The sequence below is a fragment of the Pleurodeles waltl genome, chromosome 8, assembly GCF_031143425.1.
Source record: "Pleurodeles waltl isolate 20211129_DDA chromosome 8, aPleWal1.hap1.20221129, whole genome shotgun sequence".
Taxonomy (NCBI): domain Eukaryota; kingdom Metazoa; phylum Chordata; class Amphibia; order Caudata; family Salamandridae; genus Pleurodeles; species Pleurodeles waltl.
In genome coordinates, this window is record NC_090447.1 from 815,980,082 (window position 1) to 816,002,839 (window position 22,758).

General features: G+C 42.7%; 2 protein-coding genes across 2 annotated transcripts in view; one reads left to right on the plus strand and one right to left on the minus strand.

Moving 5' to 3' along the window:
• UBAC2 (UBA domain containing 2) overlaps nt 1-22,758 on the minus strand; it is a 695,090-nt gene that overhangs the window by 601,972 nt on the left and 70,360 nt on the right. The window lies entirely within an intron of this gene.
• GPR18 (G protein-coupled receptor 18) lies at nt 12,040-18,371 on the plus strand. The gene is made up of 2 exons (XM_069205079.1): nt 12,040-12,174; nt 17,259-18,371. Exon 2 carries the CDS (start codon nt 17,284-17,286, stop codon nt 18,280-18,282), a length of 999 nt encoding a protein of 332 aa, XP_069061180.1. The 5' UTR covers nt 12,040-12,174; nt 17,259-17,283; the 3' UTR covers nt 18,283-18,371.

Here is a 22,758-nt window from a genome sequence, read left to right on the forward strand (position 1 = left end):
ACGAGACCGCTCCCTCCTCTGCAGCCCACCAAGGCTCCTCTATCCTTGACCTCTTAACCCCAGTATTTCTTCTCAGTCTACAGCACTGTACTGTGCAATGCCACTCCACACTTATCCATCAGGCATTCTCTGCTTCAAGGACCAATACCTTGCAGTGGTCCACTCAACTGTTGCTTCTACTCCAGCCCGTGGTCAGAGAAGGTCCTCCTTCATCGCACAACCCTATGGGGGAGTAGAGGAGAAAACACCTTGTTGTCCTCTCAGTTGACTTTGCAGAGTCTCACCAGCCTCGGTACTATTCAGAAGAGTAACAACATGTTAATCTTGGATACTGGAAGGACCTTTGGGAGTATTCTGCTTTGCTACAGGCTGAGAAGGAAAGGAGCTAAAGAATGCAAGGAATGCAGCACTCTTAGTCTGAGTAACAAATTTATTAAGGCGATTTCCAGGTTTCATATAAATCTAGAGAATAACGTGAGCACTTAATGTGAATGCAGCAACATATGTACAACTCTTAAAATAATCACAGCAGTGGAATAATAATAAATCAAAGAAAATGCCTTACATCAACCATTAATTCATATGCAATGACTACATATTTATGCATGCACATAGCAAAGCTAGATATTAAGAATTAAAAATGCATCACCATGGGGCTTGAATCCAACATCATCCTTTGTCTGCCAATGTCAAGCTGTGGAACTTGTGACAGCTGAGACAGAAGAGAACAATCCCAATAGGATTACACTGATCAATGAGCCCACCCTCAGAGATGAGTTCCTTCTCCCTCAGGATCAAGCTTCCCCACCTAACATACTTTAAACAAACGTAAGAGGAAGGTTCTAGAAACCCCACTCCCGTTAAGTAAGTTGTGAAATTCAAGCGCTGGTCGTACCAGGTCAGTGTTGAAAAAAAACACATTAGAGACTGGCCAAACCCCAAGGTGTATTTCCAAGACCAAGCTGAACCCTTCTCTACCATAAACATTCTCAGTCTTGTAAAGTCTTATAAAGGATTCGTCCCCCACATTATGCTCCCTTCTCTGGTGAGAAAGGCGAAACCACGTTAACAGGCTATGCACAGTAAAATACCTGCGCCACCAATGTGAAGGTGTTTAGAGCTAAGCTACGCAAACAATGGAGTCAGTGATCAAGATGGTTGGTTAAATACAGACTGCATTACAGGGAGCCTCAGCAAAACACAACATAGGCCGCCATGCTTACAGAATATCGTGTATTGGGGGAGCATTTCAAAGGGTTGCCCAGGCAGTCAACAAAGCTGGTAATAAATGAGCATTCTGACTAAAGTGCTGATTGCATCCTGCTCTCTATAGAGCCTGAGATCCCCTCACTTATAAGTGGGAAGGGTGATCTACTGCAAAAGCCCACAGCTTCCTGGTGACTTAACATGGACATCGCCCTCTTGGTTAGTCTGAATATTATAGTCACCTAGAATCAGTGCTTTGCAAGTGTGATCAAGAAGGTAATCCGTAAATTCTCTGAGAAGGCACAACCATTCTCAGAATGGGAGAAATGGCATTTTGGCCTTATAAATGTTTTTGCACATCCAAGCTGTACTTGGCTGTACAAAAACAATTAAAAATCAAGCCAATCAAGAAATCTACAGTGGAGATTGAACATTTTACTTATTGTTTGTTAGTCATGGTTCATTCTTTCAAATTTGTAGATTCCTTGCAACTGTGCAATTGTTTTATTGGGAAGCTACATGCCTCAGTATATTATCTTGAAAAATTTGCACATCACATAATCATTAAGTAAAAAAGTTCATATCATTCTAACATACGCTAGCTGTTGACTCAAACTCAAGAGCTAATTAAAGGTACTTCTAGGTGTCAAATTGAGTGACAAACTTGGTGAGAGTCTAAGGGCCTCGTTATGAGTTTGGCGGTCTTTTGGGAAGACGGCCGCAGTGGCGACCGCCAAAAGACCACCATGTTGGCAGTAACCCGACTGCTGTATTAGGGTCACACTGTGAAGACCGTCAAAAGACAGCCAAAAAACCAAAATCGGCAGGCCACTGGAGGGTGGAAAAGAGGCGGTCCCACCACCAGCACCGCAAACCCGACACATTTCCACCCTCCAGATTATGAGCCACAAATCAGCAAAGCGGTTCTTCCATGACGGAAAACCATTGGCGGTGTGAACCGCCGCGGTCAAATCTCACATCTGGCAGAACACCATTCCACACTGGATATTTTTAATACCCAACACCTGACACACCTACTCACTGCACTATATAACACATCCCTTTACAACCCACAATCCTTTGCAAAAAAAATGCCATTCAGATACCCAGAGAGTAGGCAAAATTAATAGCTATAGCACCTTCACACAGTAGGCAGACATACACACTCAGCACACACCCCATATAAGCACAACTAACAATACACACATCACAAGCACACACAAATCAGGACAACCGTCACACCCTCACAGCGCAGTACCCACACCTCACTAATTACCCAACACTGCACCCTTACCCTCACAATACCCCCACACACCGCCTACACAATCACTACCATGTCCCCACAAAAACTCCCACGTTTCACGAATTAAGAGTTGAGGGTCATGGTGGATGAAATTGTCAGGGTAGAGCCACAACTGTTTGGAGCACAGATCCAACAAACATCGATTGTCAGGAAAACGGAGTTGTGGCAAAGGATAGTTGGCAAGGTCAACTCAGTAGGCAGGCATCCATGCATAAAGGGATGACATCAGGAAGAGGTGAAACGACCTACGGGGAAGGTGCATTCCATGGCATTACGCCAACAAATAGCCATGCACAAGACTGGTGGTGGGCCCCCACTTCCTCCCCCCACAGTTCACATCATGGGAGGAGAAGGTCATCCTGAGGGCCTGACTGGAATATCTGGGGGACTGGAGTTTGGTAAGTACCCACAACAGTCATGTCACACTACTGTATTGCCCTGTGTGCTTCCTCACCACCCAAATACTCTCTAATTAACTAAATGTCCCACTACACCTCCCACCTAATCACCAAATGCTCCTGTTCTTCATGCCACCACTGCCAGGAAGTGAACCTCTCCTGATATGCCACCCTTGTGTGCCACTGAGACACCCTTTAGACTGTTCTGAGACATGACTCAATTTTCCCATGGTAATGACACTGGACCTGTGTAAACAACTGGTGTAGCTTCTTCTCTGATGAATCCATCTACCATGACCTAACTCATCTCCCTATTTTTCCTTTAAGCACTTTGATTTTGACCTTTAGTATACTGATATGCACAATAAATCACAAATGAGCACAGCTACTGTAAATGTCTTTTTATAATACATCAACAATTGCCATGCTTGCCAACTGTGGCCTGGTCATGCCCCCCTGCATCGCACAGTCAGTGTAATGATCATCAGAGGGATGCTCCCTCAGCAGGAGACACATAACAAATGAAATGTCACAGGACAGATGTCAGAGAGGTCGAAATCCAGGCCAACACCACAGTATAGTCAGTATTCCAATCTGCAAATAGATCTGCAAATAGAGCATGGCAGAGAGTACTATGAGGGTGGAAGGCATGGTGGCACACGATGCATAAATACAGGTAATAGAAGTCATGCCCATGGTAACCCACCTACAAAGCAGGGGCACCCAGATTGGACCTATATATCACCAGGTACAGACTCTTCACATACACATACCATAGCTACAGGATTACATATCACATGGAACACACACAACATCACTGAGGAACACAGTACATTAACCAAACACTAGCAATGGGCCCTCACCCATTGGATTGTTACTCCCCTTTGTCACTATACAGCTACCTGCACAGCAACGTCAGAATACAAACAAAGTTAGGCCCCATGGTCATCACAAAGTATCCCACCCATTGAATTGCCACAGGCCATGATCCAATCTTCACACATGGGCAACAAACTTCAACTGACACATAATACACCATTTCACATCCCCTCAACCCCAATGGTAATAGGAACGGACTAGACAGTCACTACCCCACTTGTATGCAGGGAGTACAAACATGTTTCCATCCCACTGTAACTATAACCATTTTACCAGCTATCTGTCATGTACACCTCTCATGTCTGTCAGCTGTTACCATTGGCTACTGACAATGAATACCTCACGTCATAGGTTGCAGAGCGAAACACAAAATAACAAGTTTAGTGAGTGGAAGGCAAAGAGGATAGGAGAATACAAGAAACATACCTCAATACTGATTAGTCCATTACAGAAGTGTATGTTAGGATCAGATGTAACAATATATGTTTGAGCTAACCATTTTGTTACTGTACACATTACAGTCTATCAGTCTGCTTTCACAACTCACACATAGGCATTGGAGCTCATTACACCCCCACTAATGATTCAAGTCAGGAGGTGTAATGGCAGCCATCCAATTCAAAATGTGCACATTCAACACTTCTAAAGGTCCACTTCACATACCTGTGTGTCAATGAAAGTACTGATTGATGAGATCTGCCCTAGAGTGAGCTGCTCCTTCTTCCTCTGGATCTTCATCACTTGCCATATCAGCATTTCCAGCCACTCGTCCAGCTGCATCACCCTGACGTCTCAGGGATAGATTGTCGAGCATTCAGCAGGCAACGATTATTTGGCATACCTTGTGGGGAGGGTAAAGGAGGGCTCCTCCAGATAAGTCCAGGCACCTGAATCTTGCATTCAGGAGCCCAAATGTTTGTTTGATTACACGCCATGTCCTCCCGTGGGCCTCACTGAAACGGAGTTCCCCAGCGTGGCTGGGTACCTCACTGGTGTCAACAGCCACGGAGGTTTGGATAGCCTGAGTCACCTATGAACACAATGGTAGAACAACTCATAAATAGGTGCTGCAACTGGTTACACTGTGATGACAGGTAACATTTCACTGAAACACACACTAAAATGCACACTTACCAAGAAGCCAGGCCCTCTCTGTTTGTAGTCGTGCCATCAGATGTGGGACAGTGCTGTTCCGCATTATGTAGAAATCATGCACAGATCAAGGAAACTTGGCTGTGAGATGTACTGGTCTGCCGGACACACCACCACTGACTGAGTGATAGTTTTTCCTGTTCCTTTAAACCTGTTCATTGGCACTAGGAGGGACCGGGGCTACTTGGGAGCCATCAATGGCTCCTACCACATGAGGAATGTATCCTATCTCATAAAAGTCTGCCTTCACATTGGCCAAATCCGCTCTTTGGGGGAACCTGATGTAGCTGTCCAGGTGTTTCAACAATCCACACAGTACATCCGTCAATACCAGACTGAACATGGGCTGAGACATCCCTGCTGTTAAGACAAAAGTAATCTGAAAGGACCCTTGTGGCCAGGAAGTGTAACACTGACAATACTTGAATGATGTGAGGTATGCCATAGGCATTGCAAATGGCTGGCACCAGATATGGCTCCATGAAGATCCATGAAGGTATTACGATTCAAATGATATGTCTGGATGGCATGCCTGTCCTCCATGGTTTCCAGGTCTACTAGTGGACGGTATACTGATGGTTGTCTCACTCTCCTTATGGCAGGGTGGCTATGTTGAAAGGAAGGGATGTACAATGAGTTATGTAGTATGCACACATCATTAACACTTTGTATATTACCTGTTGCCTAACATCTGTAGACAATGCGTAGCACTGCTGACATATACAATACAGACCCTAGACATGCACCTAATTCACCCTCATAGCTGCACATTGGCTAACATGTAAATTGGATTGCACATATGAAACAACTGTTATTGTACATATGTGTGACACTTGGCTGTCCTGCACTAATCACACATATGTTTTGGATTCTACCAATATCTACCCTTTGGACTATGTTCCTCAGAGTAGCTTAACATAGTTCTCACCATATATATATTCCCTCAAGACCTCATTGTGTAAACATTGTCACAATATGTTGCACAACCATGATGGGACAACATACGGTTACATAGATTTTTGGGGTAGTAAGTGACAGACGCAGATAATGAAGCACATCCATCGATTACATGTGCCCAAAACGGCAGGCGCCTAACCTACTGTAGTGGACAGTTGGAAGTGACCTAAGTGTGCCGGCAGAACTTGCCATTGGTTAAAACATTGCTGCCTTTTGCGGATTGAGGCAAATAGGCATGACCACCGGCGGTCAAGGTCCTGTAAGTGGTGGCGATTATCGCTATTTCTGCAGTTTTGCTCACTTGACTCCTGACACTGTTGCCAGCAAGACCGCCAAGACGTGAGCTGCTGTGTACTGCCTCTGGGAGCCATCATGCCACATCCTGGAGGTGATGGGGCCCCTACTTTCACCCCAGAGGTGCTGGAGAAGTTAGTGGTGGAGGTCCTACCCCTGTATGACCAGCAAAATGGGGCACCAGAGGAGCAGTTGAGTCCAATGCCCTAGCCATGTGTGATAGGAGTTGTGTGTGACATTGCATCGGGCATGTGACCTGGTGAGGGTGTAAATTCAAGCAGATAGCATATTGTGAAGGCGTGTGAGCAGAGAGGATCGGTATGTGTGCCTACTTGCTGTGACTGATGTGTACTGACCACTCCTATTGGGATGGTGCATGTGTACATGACTTTCTCCTTTTGTCTGTGTCATCAATGCAGGTCAACGCTTATCAGAAGAAGGGGATTAGGCGTGCCATCGCCAAGCAAGTGCGGACCCTGGGGTTCTAAGCTGGCAGAGAACCCATTGTCGAAAGCGGTGGGAGGATCTAAGACACTGGGCCAGGAAGATCACTGAGGCCCAGTTGGGGATCCCCTCCCAACAAGGGAGGGGTGTGCGTCGGACCCTGACCCCCCCCCCCAAATGGCCCGCATTTGGCAGAGGCCTACCCAGAGGTGGATGGGCGTTTGAGGGCACCACAGCAGCCACAAGGGGGTAAGTACTGACTGTATCCTTGTACTTGGCTCTGGTAGTATGGTGTTTGCAGTCACACTTTAGCAGCTGTGACAATGTAGTAGGTGGTACAGGTATGTATACCAGTGGGAATACATAGTACTCACACTGCCTGACTATTAGATGGAGATCTGGAATCAGGGCTTGCTAGGTATACATTGAGATCACCTGTGTGAAAGTATATCTATGACTGCATGAGGAGACGCACAAATGACAATGCCACATGTGTGACACCACCCAGCCATGTTTATGAATGTAAGCTGCTATATCATCCTACCCATAGAGTATATCCAGGTCCATCCATCAGCATATGTGATTAAGTAGCTCTAAGGTGTCTGGCCACTCCCATCTGTGTTGATCACCTGTATTTGCTACTGTGTGCCTGACAGATTTGGCACAGGGGCGAGTTAACTTTGTCCTGGTACAGGTATTGACTTCATGTGAGGCTCGCATCTCAATAAGTCAACAGATATGGCCGGTAGAGGGCTGTACATATGGGTTTGTAGATGTGTCCCCATTGTCCCTTCATATTCATACTATGTGGTATGTGAAGGTTTTAACGGAAGGAGATTCAACTTTCGGTGTCTGAATTTGTCTAATTACCCTTTTCATGCATGTCCATGTCATTGACATGTGGGCCAATCACTTTTATCCCAATGGCTTTGTTTTAGAGGAAGTAAGTGGCTAGGCTGACCTACCCTTTGACAATATGTAATGTCCATGCTATATGTGCCCTACCAATAGGAGTGCAACATATGTTATTAGCTGAGTTTATCATGTCTCAATGGTCACTTGGGGGCACATCTTATAGAGTGGGACAATCATTGCTAACCATAGCCTAGCTGATGTGGGCAGTTTGGACAGAACTCGGTATTGACTCACTTCTTAGTTAAAGATGTAATGGTTTAGCTGTACAGCTATTTATAAAACAGGTGTTGTTATTGTGGGATATGTTGTCAGTGCAATGACAGTCAAGTACTTCCACGTCTTTTAAGTGGGATGTGTGCGTTGTCTGGACTTAGGTACAGGTAATCACGTCAGGAATGGTGTGAGTGATGTTGGTTTACTCATATCATGTCGTGGAACTGTATCTGGATGTCGGGTGGAATGTTATGTGCCCTATAATGTACCTGTAGGCTGGTGTTTGTTTAGTTGTTCTTACATTGCTCTCTGAGATTGTCAGTGGATGTCTCATGTGTGCTATGTGAATAGTGCCTGCAGATATTCCTCTGGGATTTGGTACATGTAGTGACATGGCTGTTCTTCAGACGTGTATTCTAAACATCAGATGTCATCTGTATGGGAATGCCACTTGCTGTGGCTACATCGGAGATTGTATCCATTATGGCATACATGTACAGAAGGTTCAGCCAGGCATGTGATTGTAATGGCAGGTGCTGTGTGGTCGGTGAATACAGTTGTCAACTTTCATGGGACATTACTTATGGACATGGACTGGTCAGGTGTGATCAGTCAACTGCTTTTCCTAAAGGTGATAGGAGTATGGAGAGTTATCATCAGGATTAGGACAGAATTTCAGCTTTAGCCAAGGCATGATGAGCATGAAGACATAGCCTTAGAGGTGATTTGTTGGATTGCTCCAGTTGTGCTATCTCACTTGGATTATAATGTGTGTGTGACAGATGACATAAAGGGGTGGATAGAAGTAACATGTTGTGACATGATGTAGGATATGTGGTTTTCTATGAGATTGGCTAGCCGGGAGATGTATACCTACAGTTGTCCATGTTGTAATGTGTTTATGTGAAGAATGTGATGACCCCCTCTCTCTTCCTCTCTATATCTCCCTCCCTCTCTATTTGTGGGTATCAGCATTGGCAGGCGAAGGAGATGGGGCACAGGCCCTCTCTCTCTATTTGTGCGCACCAGCATTGGTAGTCGAAGGAGATAGGGCACAGGGAGTGGGGATGCTGCTGACCAATGGACCCGGAGTGCTTATACCACTGAAAGTGAGGCACCCGGTGGCCCGGAGGGCGAGGGGAGAGCCATGAGGGAGACAGGATCATCATCCTCAGAATCCTCCTCCAGTTGACACTCCCTGGCAGTGAAGGACCCTTCTGGGACCACCCCAGCACCATCTTTGTCCGCCACCTCCCTTAATACCACCGCCCTTCCTGTAGCTCCCCACCCAGTTGTCTGTGCCCACTCTCCCAGAAGGGTGGGTGACTCCTTTGCTGCAGGCACCTCTGCCCCTGCCCCTGTCAGCCCTGCTGCCCTCAGTGAGGAGGCTATTGACCTCCTGACGTCGATCTTTGTGGGTCAGTTGACCGTTGTGAATGCCATTCAGGGACTGGCAACTCAAGTCCAACAGAGCAATGTGTTCCTGGAGGGCATTCATGGTGCACTGGCTGGCCTACAGAGATCCTTTCAGGCTCTGGCCTCCACACTGAGGGCAGCCAGTCACCAGTTGTCTTCCATCCCCACTCCACCTTCCTCTTTCCAATCCCAAACCTCTCATCCTCGTCCCAGCCAATGCACACCGACAGACAAGAGTGCATCTCCACCTCAACATCCAAGGGTACCGCTGACAAACACAAGCACAACAAGACCCACACCGGCATGCCCACAAACAACACCCACCTGCAGACACACCAACAGTCACTGCCTGCACTGACTCCCCCACCACCCTCACCTTTACAGGCACTACACCCGACACATCTGCAGACACCACACCAACATTCGCTGATCCAGCCACAACTCCTATCCTACCCACAGTCAGCGCAATAGCAAACCCTCAGACATCCACCCCAGTCACCACATCCTCAAACACCAGAACCACAGACACACTTAAATGCAGCACATCCACCATACCTGCAGTCAACACCCCAACAGTCTCTCATCCAACACAGCATCTCCCAGCACCTCCACCCCCCTCCTCCCAAGACACATAAAGGCCCACTCCCCCCAACAGATACCCAGCACACACAAGCATACCTTGCACACACATGCGCCCAAGACATCCACCAAAACACCCCTTACAACCACTCCCAAACCCTTTTGCCTTGACCGTCCCTATGTGTTGAATAAATTTTTCCTCTCGGAGTTGTGCCTTTTCCCTACTTCTCTCCCACCCCATGTGACCCCAAATGATCTGTGTCCCTTCCCAAGTCCAGCCCTTCCACCTCCAAGTCCTACCCTGGCCCCCTACAAGTAGCCATGTCCCCCGTCCGCCAAGAAATTGACCCCTCCCAAGAGTTCACAGCCCTTCCCTAAGCCTCAACCGGAGACCCCCCTCCCAAACCTAAGCCCAAACCCCCTCCAATCCTTGAGGTGCCTGCCCCCTTGATGCCCCTACCTGTGGAGGCTATATGGCATACAGGCGTCAAGTAGGGGCATTTGGAAGTGCCGTATGTGCATGATGCACATATGTGTTTGGACTGGCCTAAGTCCTTCATATTTGTCAATAGTTCAGTATATATATATATATATATATATATTCACATACATCTGGACCAACCAGTTGTTGCTTCCAAAGTTACATATTTTTCCTGCCTTTCTTATAGTTGTTTTTGGTCTTGGCTGCTTTTTTTTGTGTGAGTTAGTTTTGTGTGTGTGGTGGTTGTACTACCAGTTGTGTCTGGGCAGCATGTGTGGGTGTGTGCATTGCATTTGTCCTGCAGTGAAGGAATTGCGTATGCAATGGTATTGTGTGATGGGTATGTATGAGTTGGGGACATGGATTTGTGTTGGTATTGTGTGATGTGATTGTTGACATAATATTTGGCGTGCTCTGTGCCCTTGTGTTTATACTGTATGCATGAGTGTGTGTGGTGATTGGTATGTCAGATTCGTTGTGAAGTGTGTTTGCTGGGTATGACGTATCCTCATTCTATGGATGTGTGATTGTGTGTGTTGGTTCTCTGGTGTTGTTACGTGGTGTTGTATGTATGATTTGTCAAGTGGAGGTGTGTATTGTGGATGCTTAACGCTGCTTTTGAGATGTTACGGTAGTGTTGTGGGTTGTTGTGTTTGACTGTGAAGGTGCTGTCTATATTGGAGTTGGTGTGTGTTTTTGATGTATGTGAGTGTGTTGGCTGTAGTGTGTGTACTATGTATGTGCGTGTGTTTATGTGGCTGTGTGTGAGTGTCAGTGTGAGGGTATGTGTGTGTCACCATCGCCATCCGTTCAGGATGTGTATGTTGTGTGTGCGTAGATACACTGGCATTGTGCAACAGTGACAGGTAAGTGTGCGTACTCATGGTTGCTGTCATCATCACTGGTTTCGGAGTCGTTGGGCGAGCAGGAGCAGCAAGAAGACCACTAGCTCAGGTTCCATGGAGGCTCCAGACGGGTATGTGTTCCTGAAGGTGAGTGTCTCCTTTTATACAGTTGGTTTCCGCCAGGGTTTCCGTGGTGGTGCGATGTGAAAGAAACCTTGGCGGTGTGCAGCCTCGATATCTGTCTGGCGGGAACATGGTCTCCGCTGGTCTGAGGGTGGCTACAGCCATCCATGGCGGCCTGACCACACTGGTGGTGCTGGCGGTGAATTGGCTGTATTTGGTTGGGAATACCGCCATGGACATAATTTGGCGGTCATCTCCACTAGCCTGTTGGTGGTACGACTGCCACTGCCAACATGGCAGTCATGAGACCGCCAAACCCGAAATGACTCCCTAAGACTAAGATAACATTCCTGACTACCTGAAGGGGTGTGGCTTTCAAATCATTTGTGATGGAAAAAAAGCCTTGGCACCACACATTGTCAAGATCGCTTTGTATCTTAGGTAGTTGATCGCAATTCACCATTATATTTTGTTTTTCAGGAAACAAAGATCTGATCATAAGGCGTGTTTGATTCCATAAGTGAATATGAGTTATGAGGTTTAAAGACGTATTGCTAAGTACACCTTCATTGGAGCTCCTGCATAAAACTAGTGTTATAGTCTGGTGTGCCACTTAACGCAATGATTCCCTGTCATCATGCGTACATGTGATTTTCTTTACTGCCTTCCTTTTAACAGTACAAAGTAACTGCATACTATGAAGTTCCCCGCGTTGTAATAATTTGCAGTCTACAAAAAAGTGCAGAACCTGCGACCAAATCCTCAACCAATAAAAAACAGATTTGTTTCGGCAAAAAAAGCCCACACAGAAAGGGTTTCTACACAGCCATTTCCTGAGCACAGACATGTTAGAAAATTCTGCTATTTTTACACACGCGCTTTAGAGTGAGGAAGAAAGACGAAATCTTCAGTAGACCGGAGCCTCAAAATGCTTACAGATTGTTAAAAGAACATCGATTTGCACCGAAGGTAAGACATGTGTTCACTTTTTACTACTGCAAGCATTGCTTTTTTATTATGTGAAAAGGTGTATCAAGACTTGCCATTTAAAATAGCGAATTGGAGTACAGATTAGAATATCAAGCACCAGTTTTTAAACAATGCTTTACCGTACATATTGTGTGAATCGTGGCTTTTTAATAGACACAGACTTAATGGGTTGTTTAAAACTCCCCGACGAGTCTGAAAATAATCAACAACTTCGTACTTAATGAATAGGTTTGGCGCAATAATTAAATTTTGAATTGGAATACAAACCAAGGAGCTTGTCAAATAAAATGATGTAGTTTTATTAAGTCTATCACTGCAGGTCAGTAGCATAAATGTACAAACATTGGATGTCTTTCTGAACATCGTTTATCAAAAGCGTTCTACTCCACTGAAGATCGAAACTGAAACTACTGTTCTTTATAGAACAGATTCAGTACTTGCACCAGCCTTACTGTGCAGGAACTATCGTTTTAGCTGATAAACACTTAAAACTTGGGACCTGAGTGTGACCTAGGACCATGCTATCAACTTACATAAATTCGAGTACACTTTACCGATTTGTAAAGCTTCAGGCATACCCAACCAAGACCTAGAACTTCCGTAGTTTCTTTGCGCACGCCTATTTGCCTGAGCCCAACACATGACGATTGTTGCAAGATACAGAGAATTGAGCAACTGTGCACACTTCCAGTTCTTTCTTCACAAGGAAAACAACCTTACACGTGAGAAAATAAATCACTTCCAATACAACATCACAAAATGTGAGAATAATCAATGCCCTGACCCAGATCAAATGCCCCACTTCCGCCTGTGTTTTTCCAGTAGGAGTTTTTGGCTGCTTGAGTGGCAAATGCACTATAAATGTTTGTGAATACCCACAAAGTTGTGACTTTGGGGTTGTTTACCACATCTGAAGTGGGCAGTCCTGCTCCCCCTCAATGGCAAGAACCATTTTCCTTCACCCGTCACAAAATCCCACTATGCGAATTTGTTGTCCAGTTAGATTTAACTTAGATATGGGTGATCTGTGGATCCGTAAACAGACACAGATCCTGATTCCCTGGCTAGCGAGCTATGGCACAGGATACAGTTGGTGCTTCAAGTGTGCTGTTTCTTGAGAAAAAAGGAGACTTTTAGATACGGCCTTTAAACAATAACTTTGATTGTGGAGCATCACTAAACATATAAGTGAAAGGACCAAAAGTAAAAGGATGAATGTGTCCTAATCTGCGATCCAAGGCATTACTCCACTTGACTTACACATTGTACATTATATGACAAATTTATACCTGGTCCCCAAATTTATACCTGGCCAACTTTTTACCAGCCACAAGCATTAGAGTGATATCAATGTCTGGAACTTTACTTCTTGGTGTTCTGATAAGTGACTTCAAGCAGCAGTTTTAACTTCAGGGTCAGAAACTGAAACTATGTATTTTATAGCTCTAATAATTACTGCTTTAAATGTAGTCACTTTAAACTTTCCATGTTTCTATATATGATTTTACAGCTTAAAGGACAGGGCACACTTTGCTGGGTAAAACAAAATAATCCCTTATTGTGAGCACTAAGCCTGAATTTTGAAGGTTATGTCTTTAAAGGAACTAGGCAAGTCTTTGATTTTCCCAGAAGACAAAGCTCTGTACGATAAGATAGGCTTCACCTCACCAAGTAGATAAAACATAGGCATGCACAACTAGTGAAAGATCATGTGTCTTATGATGGGTGTGCCAATGGCTCTGATGGGTGGAAGTGAGAGAAAGAGTGGTTCTGGGGATAACTGGGTGCCTAAGATGGCAGCATCACACTGTTGGTGATCCACCGTGCACATCAGTTTCTGGTATGTCCAAGCCGTACGAGGAGTACAAAGTGCACCTCTGTCAACTTCTGTTGTGCAACTGGTTCTAAGTTTGTGCAATTAATGAAACAAACACCATATAATCTGGAGCCCGCAGGGCTGAGAAACTAGTGAACAAAGAAGTTAATATTCCTGTTGTTGCTGATGACAAACTATTAAGAAGTCTACCGAAGGAATTGGTGCTCCGAATAAAATAATACTGAATATACTATTAGTCGAGAATTGTGAATTTCACCAGGAATTCCAGGGATATCCAGAGTATTTTTAATTAAAAAAAAAAAAAAAAAACGTACTCCTAACCCTTTTGGTCCCCTCAAGGGTGTGCTTCAGCTATGCCAAAAAAAAAACATTTTACTTTCTCTCCAGTAAGAAGAGTAGGTTAGTAGGGTTTAGTGAGACCGAGCAAGAATGTGGAATACTGGAGACCTTGACAAACAAAACCCTGATAACTATGTTCAGTAATGGAAGGGGTCCTTTGAAAGATTTGCAAAGGAAAATACATAAAATATATTCATTCTGAGGCCATGCTCCCTCAAGATTAGGGTGTGCTCACAAGGTAGAGCAAAACTTCTTTCACTGTAGGGTTCACAAACTGCAAAATGTCAGAAGGAACTGAAATAGTCTGCTCTCCAGAGCCAATGTAGATTCATATTTGAAGCTGCTAACTGGGCCAGTATTTTCGCACCCATATACCTACACATTTTGTTGAATTGTGCTTTTGGTGCTTTTCTCAAAAACCACTGAAACAAACAAAAAAAACAAAGGAAATAAAGCAGACCAGGCATTATCTTCTGGTCAGTGCTTAGTTTAAACCAGGGGTCTCCAACCTTTTCTGTAATGAGAGCTACTTCTGATCAGTGAAAATCATCATGAGCTACTGAAGGCCAAATCACAAGTGTATTATTACCAGACACCCCCATGCCCAGCTTCCTTGACTTTAACCCCAATATCCATAGAGCCAAAAATTATGGTTTGAACAAAATACTTTGACAAGGGGCACTATGACAAGGCTGCTTTGTGTGTCAGTGAGTGTGTGGTCTTTGGGGATGTATAAACATCTGTGCGTATAAATGGGATGTGTGGGTAACTGAGAGCCTGTGTCATATGTACTTGTGGCACAGGACATACCTGTTAATACATGTGGCACCATTAAATGCATAACACACATACAATCATTTTTTTCAAATGGGAGGAATTTAAAGTGCAACAATGTTCATAATGTGAAACATTTTTCTGCACTTTAAATTTCTCCCATTTAAGCATTCTCACATTTAAGCAATGACTGTATTTTTCATTTATAAATATGGCACAGTGTTCTACTAGCCACTGGGAGCAAGAGGCCTGCTGTTTGTAGATGCAACACCTTGGAAAACAATTTGAGAAAATTAAAATGAAAAGTTAACTTAATCAAAATGTAACTTTTCTTTGTAATTTTCTCCTACTTAAAAGCTTTGAGAAACAATTTTGTTCTCACTGCAATACTTAGTTGACAAGGATTTTTATTAAAGAGTTATAAACCATAGCACTTCAGTTCTTCACCTCTGTACCCTGGGTCATAAATCTGACTCCAGCATTACTCCTTATAAGGCCCTGCTAGCTACAGGCTGAAGATAATAATGTAAAGGTTTTAAAAGAAAAAATGTGACCCAGTGTTTATTTAAAAAGAACTTAAGGCTGTGAGCTACTCTGAAGGGGTCTGGGAGCTACTGGTAGCTTGCGATTGACTGGTTGGAGACACCTGGTTTAAACCTATCCAATGGTTTCTGAAGTATCAGAGGGCAAAAATTACTAAGAAAATTTGCACGGGATATGCAACCTCTGAGAAATCCCCATAAGAATAAAAAACCTGAGCGAAAAATGTGCTATCCTGGCATAATCTTTTGTAATTTTATACTTTACATGATTAAGCCACATCACATAATTATGCTCCATTCATGGCAATAATTTAGATCTAGTGCTCAAAAACAACACAACCTATTCAGAACACGAGCAGCTACTGCTTGGGGCGCTAGTCTTTTTGCACTTTTGTTGGCACAAAATGCGTCCTTTAACCCAAAATTAACACATTTCTACATAAAATATATCATCAAATACTGGTTGTGAATTTTAGGTAATTATGCATCATTTTCCTAAGATTTCACCAAATAAGCAAATGCAAATTATACAAATTTTGCACACCCCTGAACATTACCACATACCATCCGCAAAGAACTTAACATGAATAAACGTATTATGGCTTTGACTAGTGGTTTCATGAACCGGCTCCAGAACAGAGACAGTGCTCAAACTCTTCAAGAGCCACCACCCTAGAGCCAACAATTCCACACCTACCTTCCAAAAAAGCCTCCAGCATTCAAACGGGTCAGTTCTCAGTGTATTTATTGAAATACAAAGTATACAAGACTTTGATGAGTTTAAGCTACATATGTAGAGCAAGGCAACATATATAGCCGAAACGCATCTAAGTTGCGTATACTTTGTATTTTAATAAGTGCATGGGGTATTAACCTGTTGGAGTGCTGGAGCCTTTATTTGTGAGAAAAGTGTGGAATGATTAAACCTACATGCATGGATATTAGTAATGTGTAGATTCGCCATGCAGGACAAAAGTTAACAAAAACACTTTTTCTTAGGAAAGTACCATGCAAATATATGTACACAGTCACCATTACTATCCGAAACAAGTAATATTTTGTTCACCTCTAGTGTCTAAGTATTTCTAACAACTTAACAATCACTTATTGTTCATGTGTCACTGAACTTGGCTTGTACTTTTCTTTTACTGATTTCTTCATTGTAGTGGTGCATTGAACAAGCATGTGTTTATTTGGTAAGATACAGGCACAATTAATGAAAGACAACATACATTTTTTGTAACATCTACATGCACAATACCTCTTGCTTATGGAATAAACTAACAACCACCAATCGTCCCCTCAACTTGAGTGAACACAGACAGTGTGTTATGTATTTTTTTTAAACAGCCTTTACTCAGTTGAGTGGGTTATTTCCTGTATGGTGGGCAGGATGTTTTTGCTGCACTGTAGAACTGCATCACGTTGACCACAAAAACACGTCCACTACAGCACAAGCAACATTCAAGAACTAGTAAGTATGCAAATGAGGTACTGTAACTTGTGACTTGTTCATATTTTTAATGATAACCAATTGACCATCTCCTATTTATCTGTGGTTTTCTCAAAAGATACTCAACCTGATGACAAAAGGGGATGGCGACAATCAGTAACAATCAAAGTCAACCCACGCTGCAGAATTTCAGCCAACCCGAAGAATACCGTGTAGCTGCACTCATTTTCTACAGCACTGTATTAATAATTGGATTGTGTGTTAATCTCACTGCACTATGGGTCTTCAGCTGCACCACTAAAAAGAGAACAACCATAACGGTCTACATGATGAACGTTGCGTTACTTGACTTGCTATTCATTATGTTTATTCCCTTTCGACTGGCATACTATGGTAATCAATACTGGCCCTTTGGAGATATGCTCTGTCGGATACTTGGGGCACTCACTATTTGTTACCCAAATATTGCCCTCTGGTTACTTGCTTTCATCAGTGTTGATCGGTACATGGCCATAGTGCAGCCTAAGCATGCCAAGGAGCTCAGGGACATAGGCAAAGCTGTGGTGGCTTGTGCAGGAATATGGATAATGACCTTAGCTTCCACTACACCGCTGCTTTTTGCACACAACGATCCAGATAAGGCCTCCAACTTCACCACCTGCTTGAAAATCTTTGACATTGTGCACTTGAAAAAGGACAACCTCTTAAACTTTGTTCGTCTGATCTTTTTTTTTTTGATTCCACTACTAATGATGATTGGATGCTACCTGGTCATTATTCAGAGCTTAGTGCATGGAAAAACTTCGAAATTGAAGCCGAAAGCCAAGCAGAAGTCCATCAGGATCATTCTTACACTAATCGTGCAAGTTCTGGTCTGCTTTGTGCCATTTCACGTGTGCTTTGCTTTTCTGATGCTGGAGAGTGAGGAGAATCAATATAGCCCATGGGGAGCCTTTACTACTTTCTTGATGAATCTGAGCACCTGCCTGGATGTTATTCTATACTACATAGTTTCGAAGCAATTTCAGGCACGAGTCATTAGTGTTATCCTGTATCGGAACTATCTACGAAGTGTGCGCAGGAAAAGTATAAGAACAGGTAGCGTGCGCTCGCTCAGTAATCTGAACAGTGAAATGATATAAATTTCACACAACTTGATCAGGCAAAATTATTTTTAACATTTGATTAGGTGCTGTATGGGTTTAATAAAAAGTTACACAACCTCCAACAATTCAATAATCTCCCGAATTATTTTCTGCTGCCGCAACCAATAACAATTGTTTCTCAGGCTAGGACTTTACAATTAAGTTAATGCACATGTGCCAAAGCATAACTTTTATCAAGTCTAACAACCACTCACTTGTCTACACTGTAATTGTAAATCTACATGATAAAATCAATCCAGCTTTGAATGTATGATTTGGTTAAGTTCATAAAGCTTGCCCTACCGGGCCTAGGACCTGTAAATCACTCACAGATTGGCGGGAGTATTTTTATCACAGCACAAACTCTTTGCCCCACTATAGCAATATATAATAATCCATCTAACCAAGTACCTGCCTACAGGCTTTAACCCAGTGCAGTAATGATCCCCTTTGAGGCCACAGGCTTTTCACAATAAATAAATCAGGTCTACTGCCTTTCTGATAACTTTGCAGTATAAACAGATCAGGTCTATGGTCTCCAATGCAGCACTTCCTAATAAACCAATCTGGCCTACAGCATTTACCATTGGTTTATCATTATCATGTACTCAAGCGGACTGTATTAAACGTTAGCATTACTTCAAAGCAAACATCCCATATACAGTCATAACTTTAATTGACTAAATGACAGTTGGCACGACAATACGTAACATCTCTTAAGAGGGTATAACAAGGATTGTCACAGTGACAATGTTATTCTCCACAGGGTTTTTCTGATTGGATGACCAACACCGAATGTTTCTAGGGCGTGCGCGTGATTCACTTCTGCTAATTTGTGCTTCTTTGTGGTCAATGTGGCACAGGGCAATGTAATGTTTAATTATCAGTGTTGGGCCCAGATTTGAGACAAAAAGCTATATATGTTCTAGGTTATTTACAGTGGTGATTTTGTATTCTATAAAGTTACATTTACTGAATTTATGGCTACTGGGGATTAAAGAGCAGCCAGATCTTTGCTTCCTCCTGAACATGATGAAAATGAAGAGGACGTATTCAGACTGACCCTTCAGAACTTTGACAGCTTGGTGTCCATGTCTCTCTTCTTCTCATAAAAGACAATTTCCTGTTATTTAGTCTATTGCCCTAGATTCCTTCCATCGGGACAGTCCCTACTTGATGGTAGAACCAGATAACTTGGTGTCTTTGAAGTGAGCAGAGACTCAGAGGAATTTCACCTCACCGAGTCTGATCTAGTCTCTGATTTCAGTGACATCCTGCATTACGACTACTGTTGTCAATGACATTTTAGACCCTTTCGGGAGGAGGAAGAACAGGGCATTCTAAAAATGGAGCTACCCAAGATCTAGTGCACAAGACCTGTTTTTCGATGACCAGTTCATAAATAGATAGATGATCAATTTCACATCAATGCATAAGACAAAACTTTCCATAAAATAAGAACTGGGAATTACAGTGTCTAGTTAGGGCTCCAATATTAGGCCCCTCATCTGCTAGCTGTTTTAAGCCTTCAAATCAATTGCAACATTTCTAAAGGTACCTCCTTGCAGAAAACCAGTGTAAGGACTTCTATTCACAATGGTGGCGAGGTAGGAGACTTTGCATACAATCAAATATGCAGTTGCTTCGATGGCTGGTAAGGTTGGGAGCAGCATTATTAGCTTTAATAAAATAAGTGGTGTAGCAATTCTCAATGAGTAATGTGCTCATTTTTTGTTTTGGGTATGCTTTACTCATTATGCAGCAGACAATGGATTATGTGGCAAATGCGGCAGATCCATAATTATGTGAATAACGTTGCAGCCGCACAATCACATAATTCCAATGGCCTTGCTCAAACACCGTAAATTCAATCACAACAACAATTCAACATTTGATGTAAATCTATTTTAAGTCACACAAATGATATAAGAAAACTCAATTCCAATAAAGTTGTAGACCTATGAAAATAGCTGTAGCCTCTTAAAACGTTACTTGTGCAATTGCAGTCAACGTCACAAAATGAATTACATTATTGTTCCTAAGACCACAATTACCTAAAACAAATCGAAATCTACTGACTTTCACTGGAATCTTATGGCAAATTGACATATAAATATGCCTGAAGCAATTACAGAAAATCATTACATGTGAAGGGGGTTAAAATTTGGCAAAACATAAGAGGTACAAAGGTTTTTAAATAATTACAAAAATAAAAAAACTCTTATCTGCATTGCTAATAGCCATCGAAAAGGAGTAACGGTTTCAAACAGCTAAACTAATGTTTGGCATTGGCATGATGCTTCCAGAAAACTATAAAGTGCATTTGGTTCTCTGGTGAATCCATTGCACAATAACAGAATTGACAGACCTAAGCAAAATTGGTGGGAAATATCATACTTTTGCCCAGAAGCAAAACGCGAACCTGAAATCGAGATAGAAGCTGTCAGGCAAGGGGCACCTTATAAAAATATATATGCTTGAGGTTGAGCTGAAATATTCAGAGCTGGGTGCACTGCCACGTTTTTTTGGGATCAGCTTTTTACACGTGATGAGCAGCAAGATTGATTAGGGAAACTTTAATATAACTCTAAGTGGATTTCCCAGATTAGAAAAATACTATAAGTCACAAGACTTAAAGACATAGCTGACAAAAGTTTAAACCGTACGACACAACTTCCTTAACCAGAATCCTGTACTTGTAGCGCACACTTCTATCTAAAACTTGTTTTAGTGCTGAGCACTGAAACCTAGAGGAACCTAGGTTAGCAAATGGCCCTAGATTAATTATATTTCCGGGACCTTTATATAATTAAGCTTCTTAAACATTAAAGAAAATCAACATGCAATATAGGAGTCTCTCATATACTGGTCACAGACGAGGGCAGGGTAAATTTCGCACCCTCAAAGTAGCATAAGACGTATGCTGAAAAGTAACAGAATTATCTCTAATTATACGTGCTAAAGAAGAGCATAAGCATATTTTATGTTTGATTGTTGTGAAGAGCTAATACCTGGTAAACACCAAATCAGGAACAGAGTCTCGTCTGCAATATGTCTGCAACAAAAATGTTCTTCTGGTTCAGAAGATTGATTGAAGAAGGACATCTATCTCAATACTTATTACAGAAAGGAGTAAAAAACACGAGCCTCATCTGCTTAGGGGTCATTGGAGATCAAGGTCTCAGTGACGGAGGGTAAAATCTCCTTGGAAACAAATGTGTGAATCTGGGGCCATCAAGAGAGGGCTACAGCAAGGAAAGGACACATGAGAATAATTGTGCCATATAAAGCGTATCTCTATGTGAATGGAGTGAATTAACTAACAGTACTAAACTTATTACATTTTTAGACATCTCACATACTGTATTCAATGACTGAGCTCTTGGCTGTCCAATGTTGGTCCATATGGCTGGAGCTATGCCTGATTTAGACTACAACCACTGCCAAAAATGAACACATCTAAATTAGTTATATGAAAACTAGAATGGATCTGTAACCTTGTAGCAACTATTTACAAAATAGGAAGGTCTCCAGTCAGCCATTAATCACTCTGAGACCTCTCATAAAAAACACCAACGATTGGACATGGTTTTTGCATCAGCTGTATTCTTCAATTGGATTATTTTTTACATTTACTATATATTCAAATAGCCACACTAAAGGTACACGTGCACTGACTGAAAGCAAACATACAGGTCTGATATCTTGACTAAGCTTTTCAAAATCAATTCCCATTACCAAAGTTTCACTTATGGGTGCTTATGACAAATAAATCATGACGAAAAAACATTTTTTTAAGGTAATGAGAACCACTGGTGATAAGCAATCCTAATAATAGGACTACATAACCTATGGCACAGTTGACCACTTCTAATAAAGTTAATCAATTAGTTAGTGGTCATTTTGAGTTCTGTCCAATAGTGTTTCAGCACACTGCTCAGTATTTCATGATGCTGCACATTTCTGTCGCTCACAGGTGGGGCAACAAGTTCAACAAGGCCTTCAAAAGAACTAGATCCTTAATAATTGGTGATGAATCCTCAATACAGAACATTCAGCATTAGAGGTTTTCTGTTCAGTAATTTTGCTGGGAGGCAGGAAGACTACCCTGCCCCATGATCCTCAGAGGTCAGATCGTGCACTTAATTCACCGCAGCAGAACAGAGCTTTAAACGTCTGACAGCCTGGTCGGTCACATACATGTCCCACGCAACCTGTGAGAGTTAGAAGCACACAGCGTGGAGTCATAGTGATACATAATTGGGCACAACCCAAAATGACCCAAAAAAATTGATTAAATGTAATCAAAATGGTCAAAATGGTGTTAACTCACAGTACAAATTACTAAACGCTTCTTAGCAGCTAGGTCATCCATGCATTATGCATATGCAAACACTCGAGAAAATTAAGTGATGCTATCTCACACACCATATTTTGACTTTTGATACAAAAATCTACAGGCAGAAACAGGTA

Bases quoted from the DNA above. Each gene is read 5' to 3' on its own strand.
- GPR18 (XM_069205079.1), top strand. From the start codon at position 17,284: ATGGCGACAATCAGTAACAATCAAAGTCAACCCACGCTGCAGAATTTC.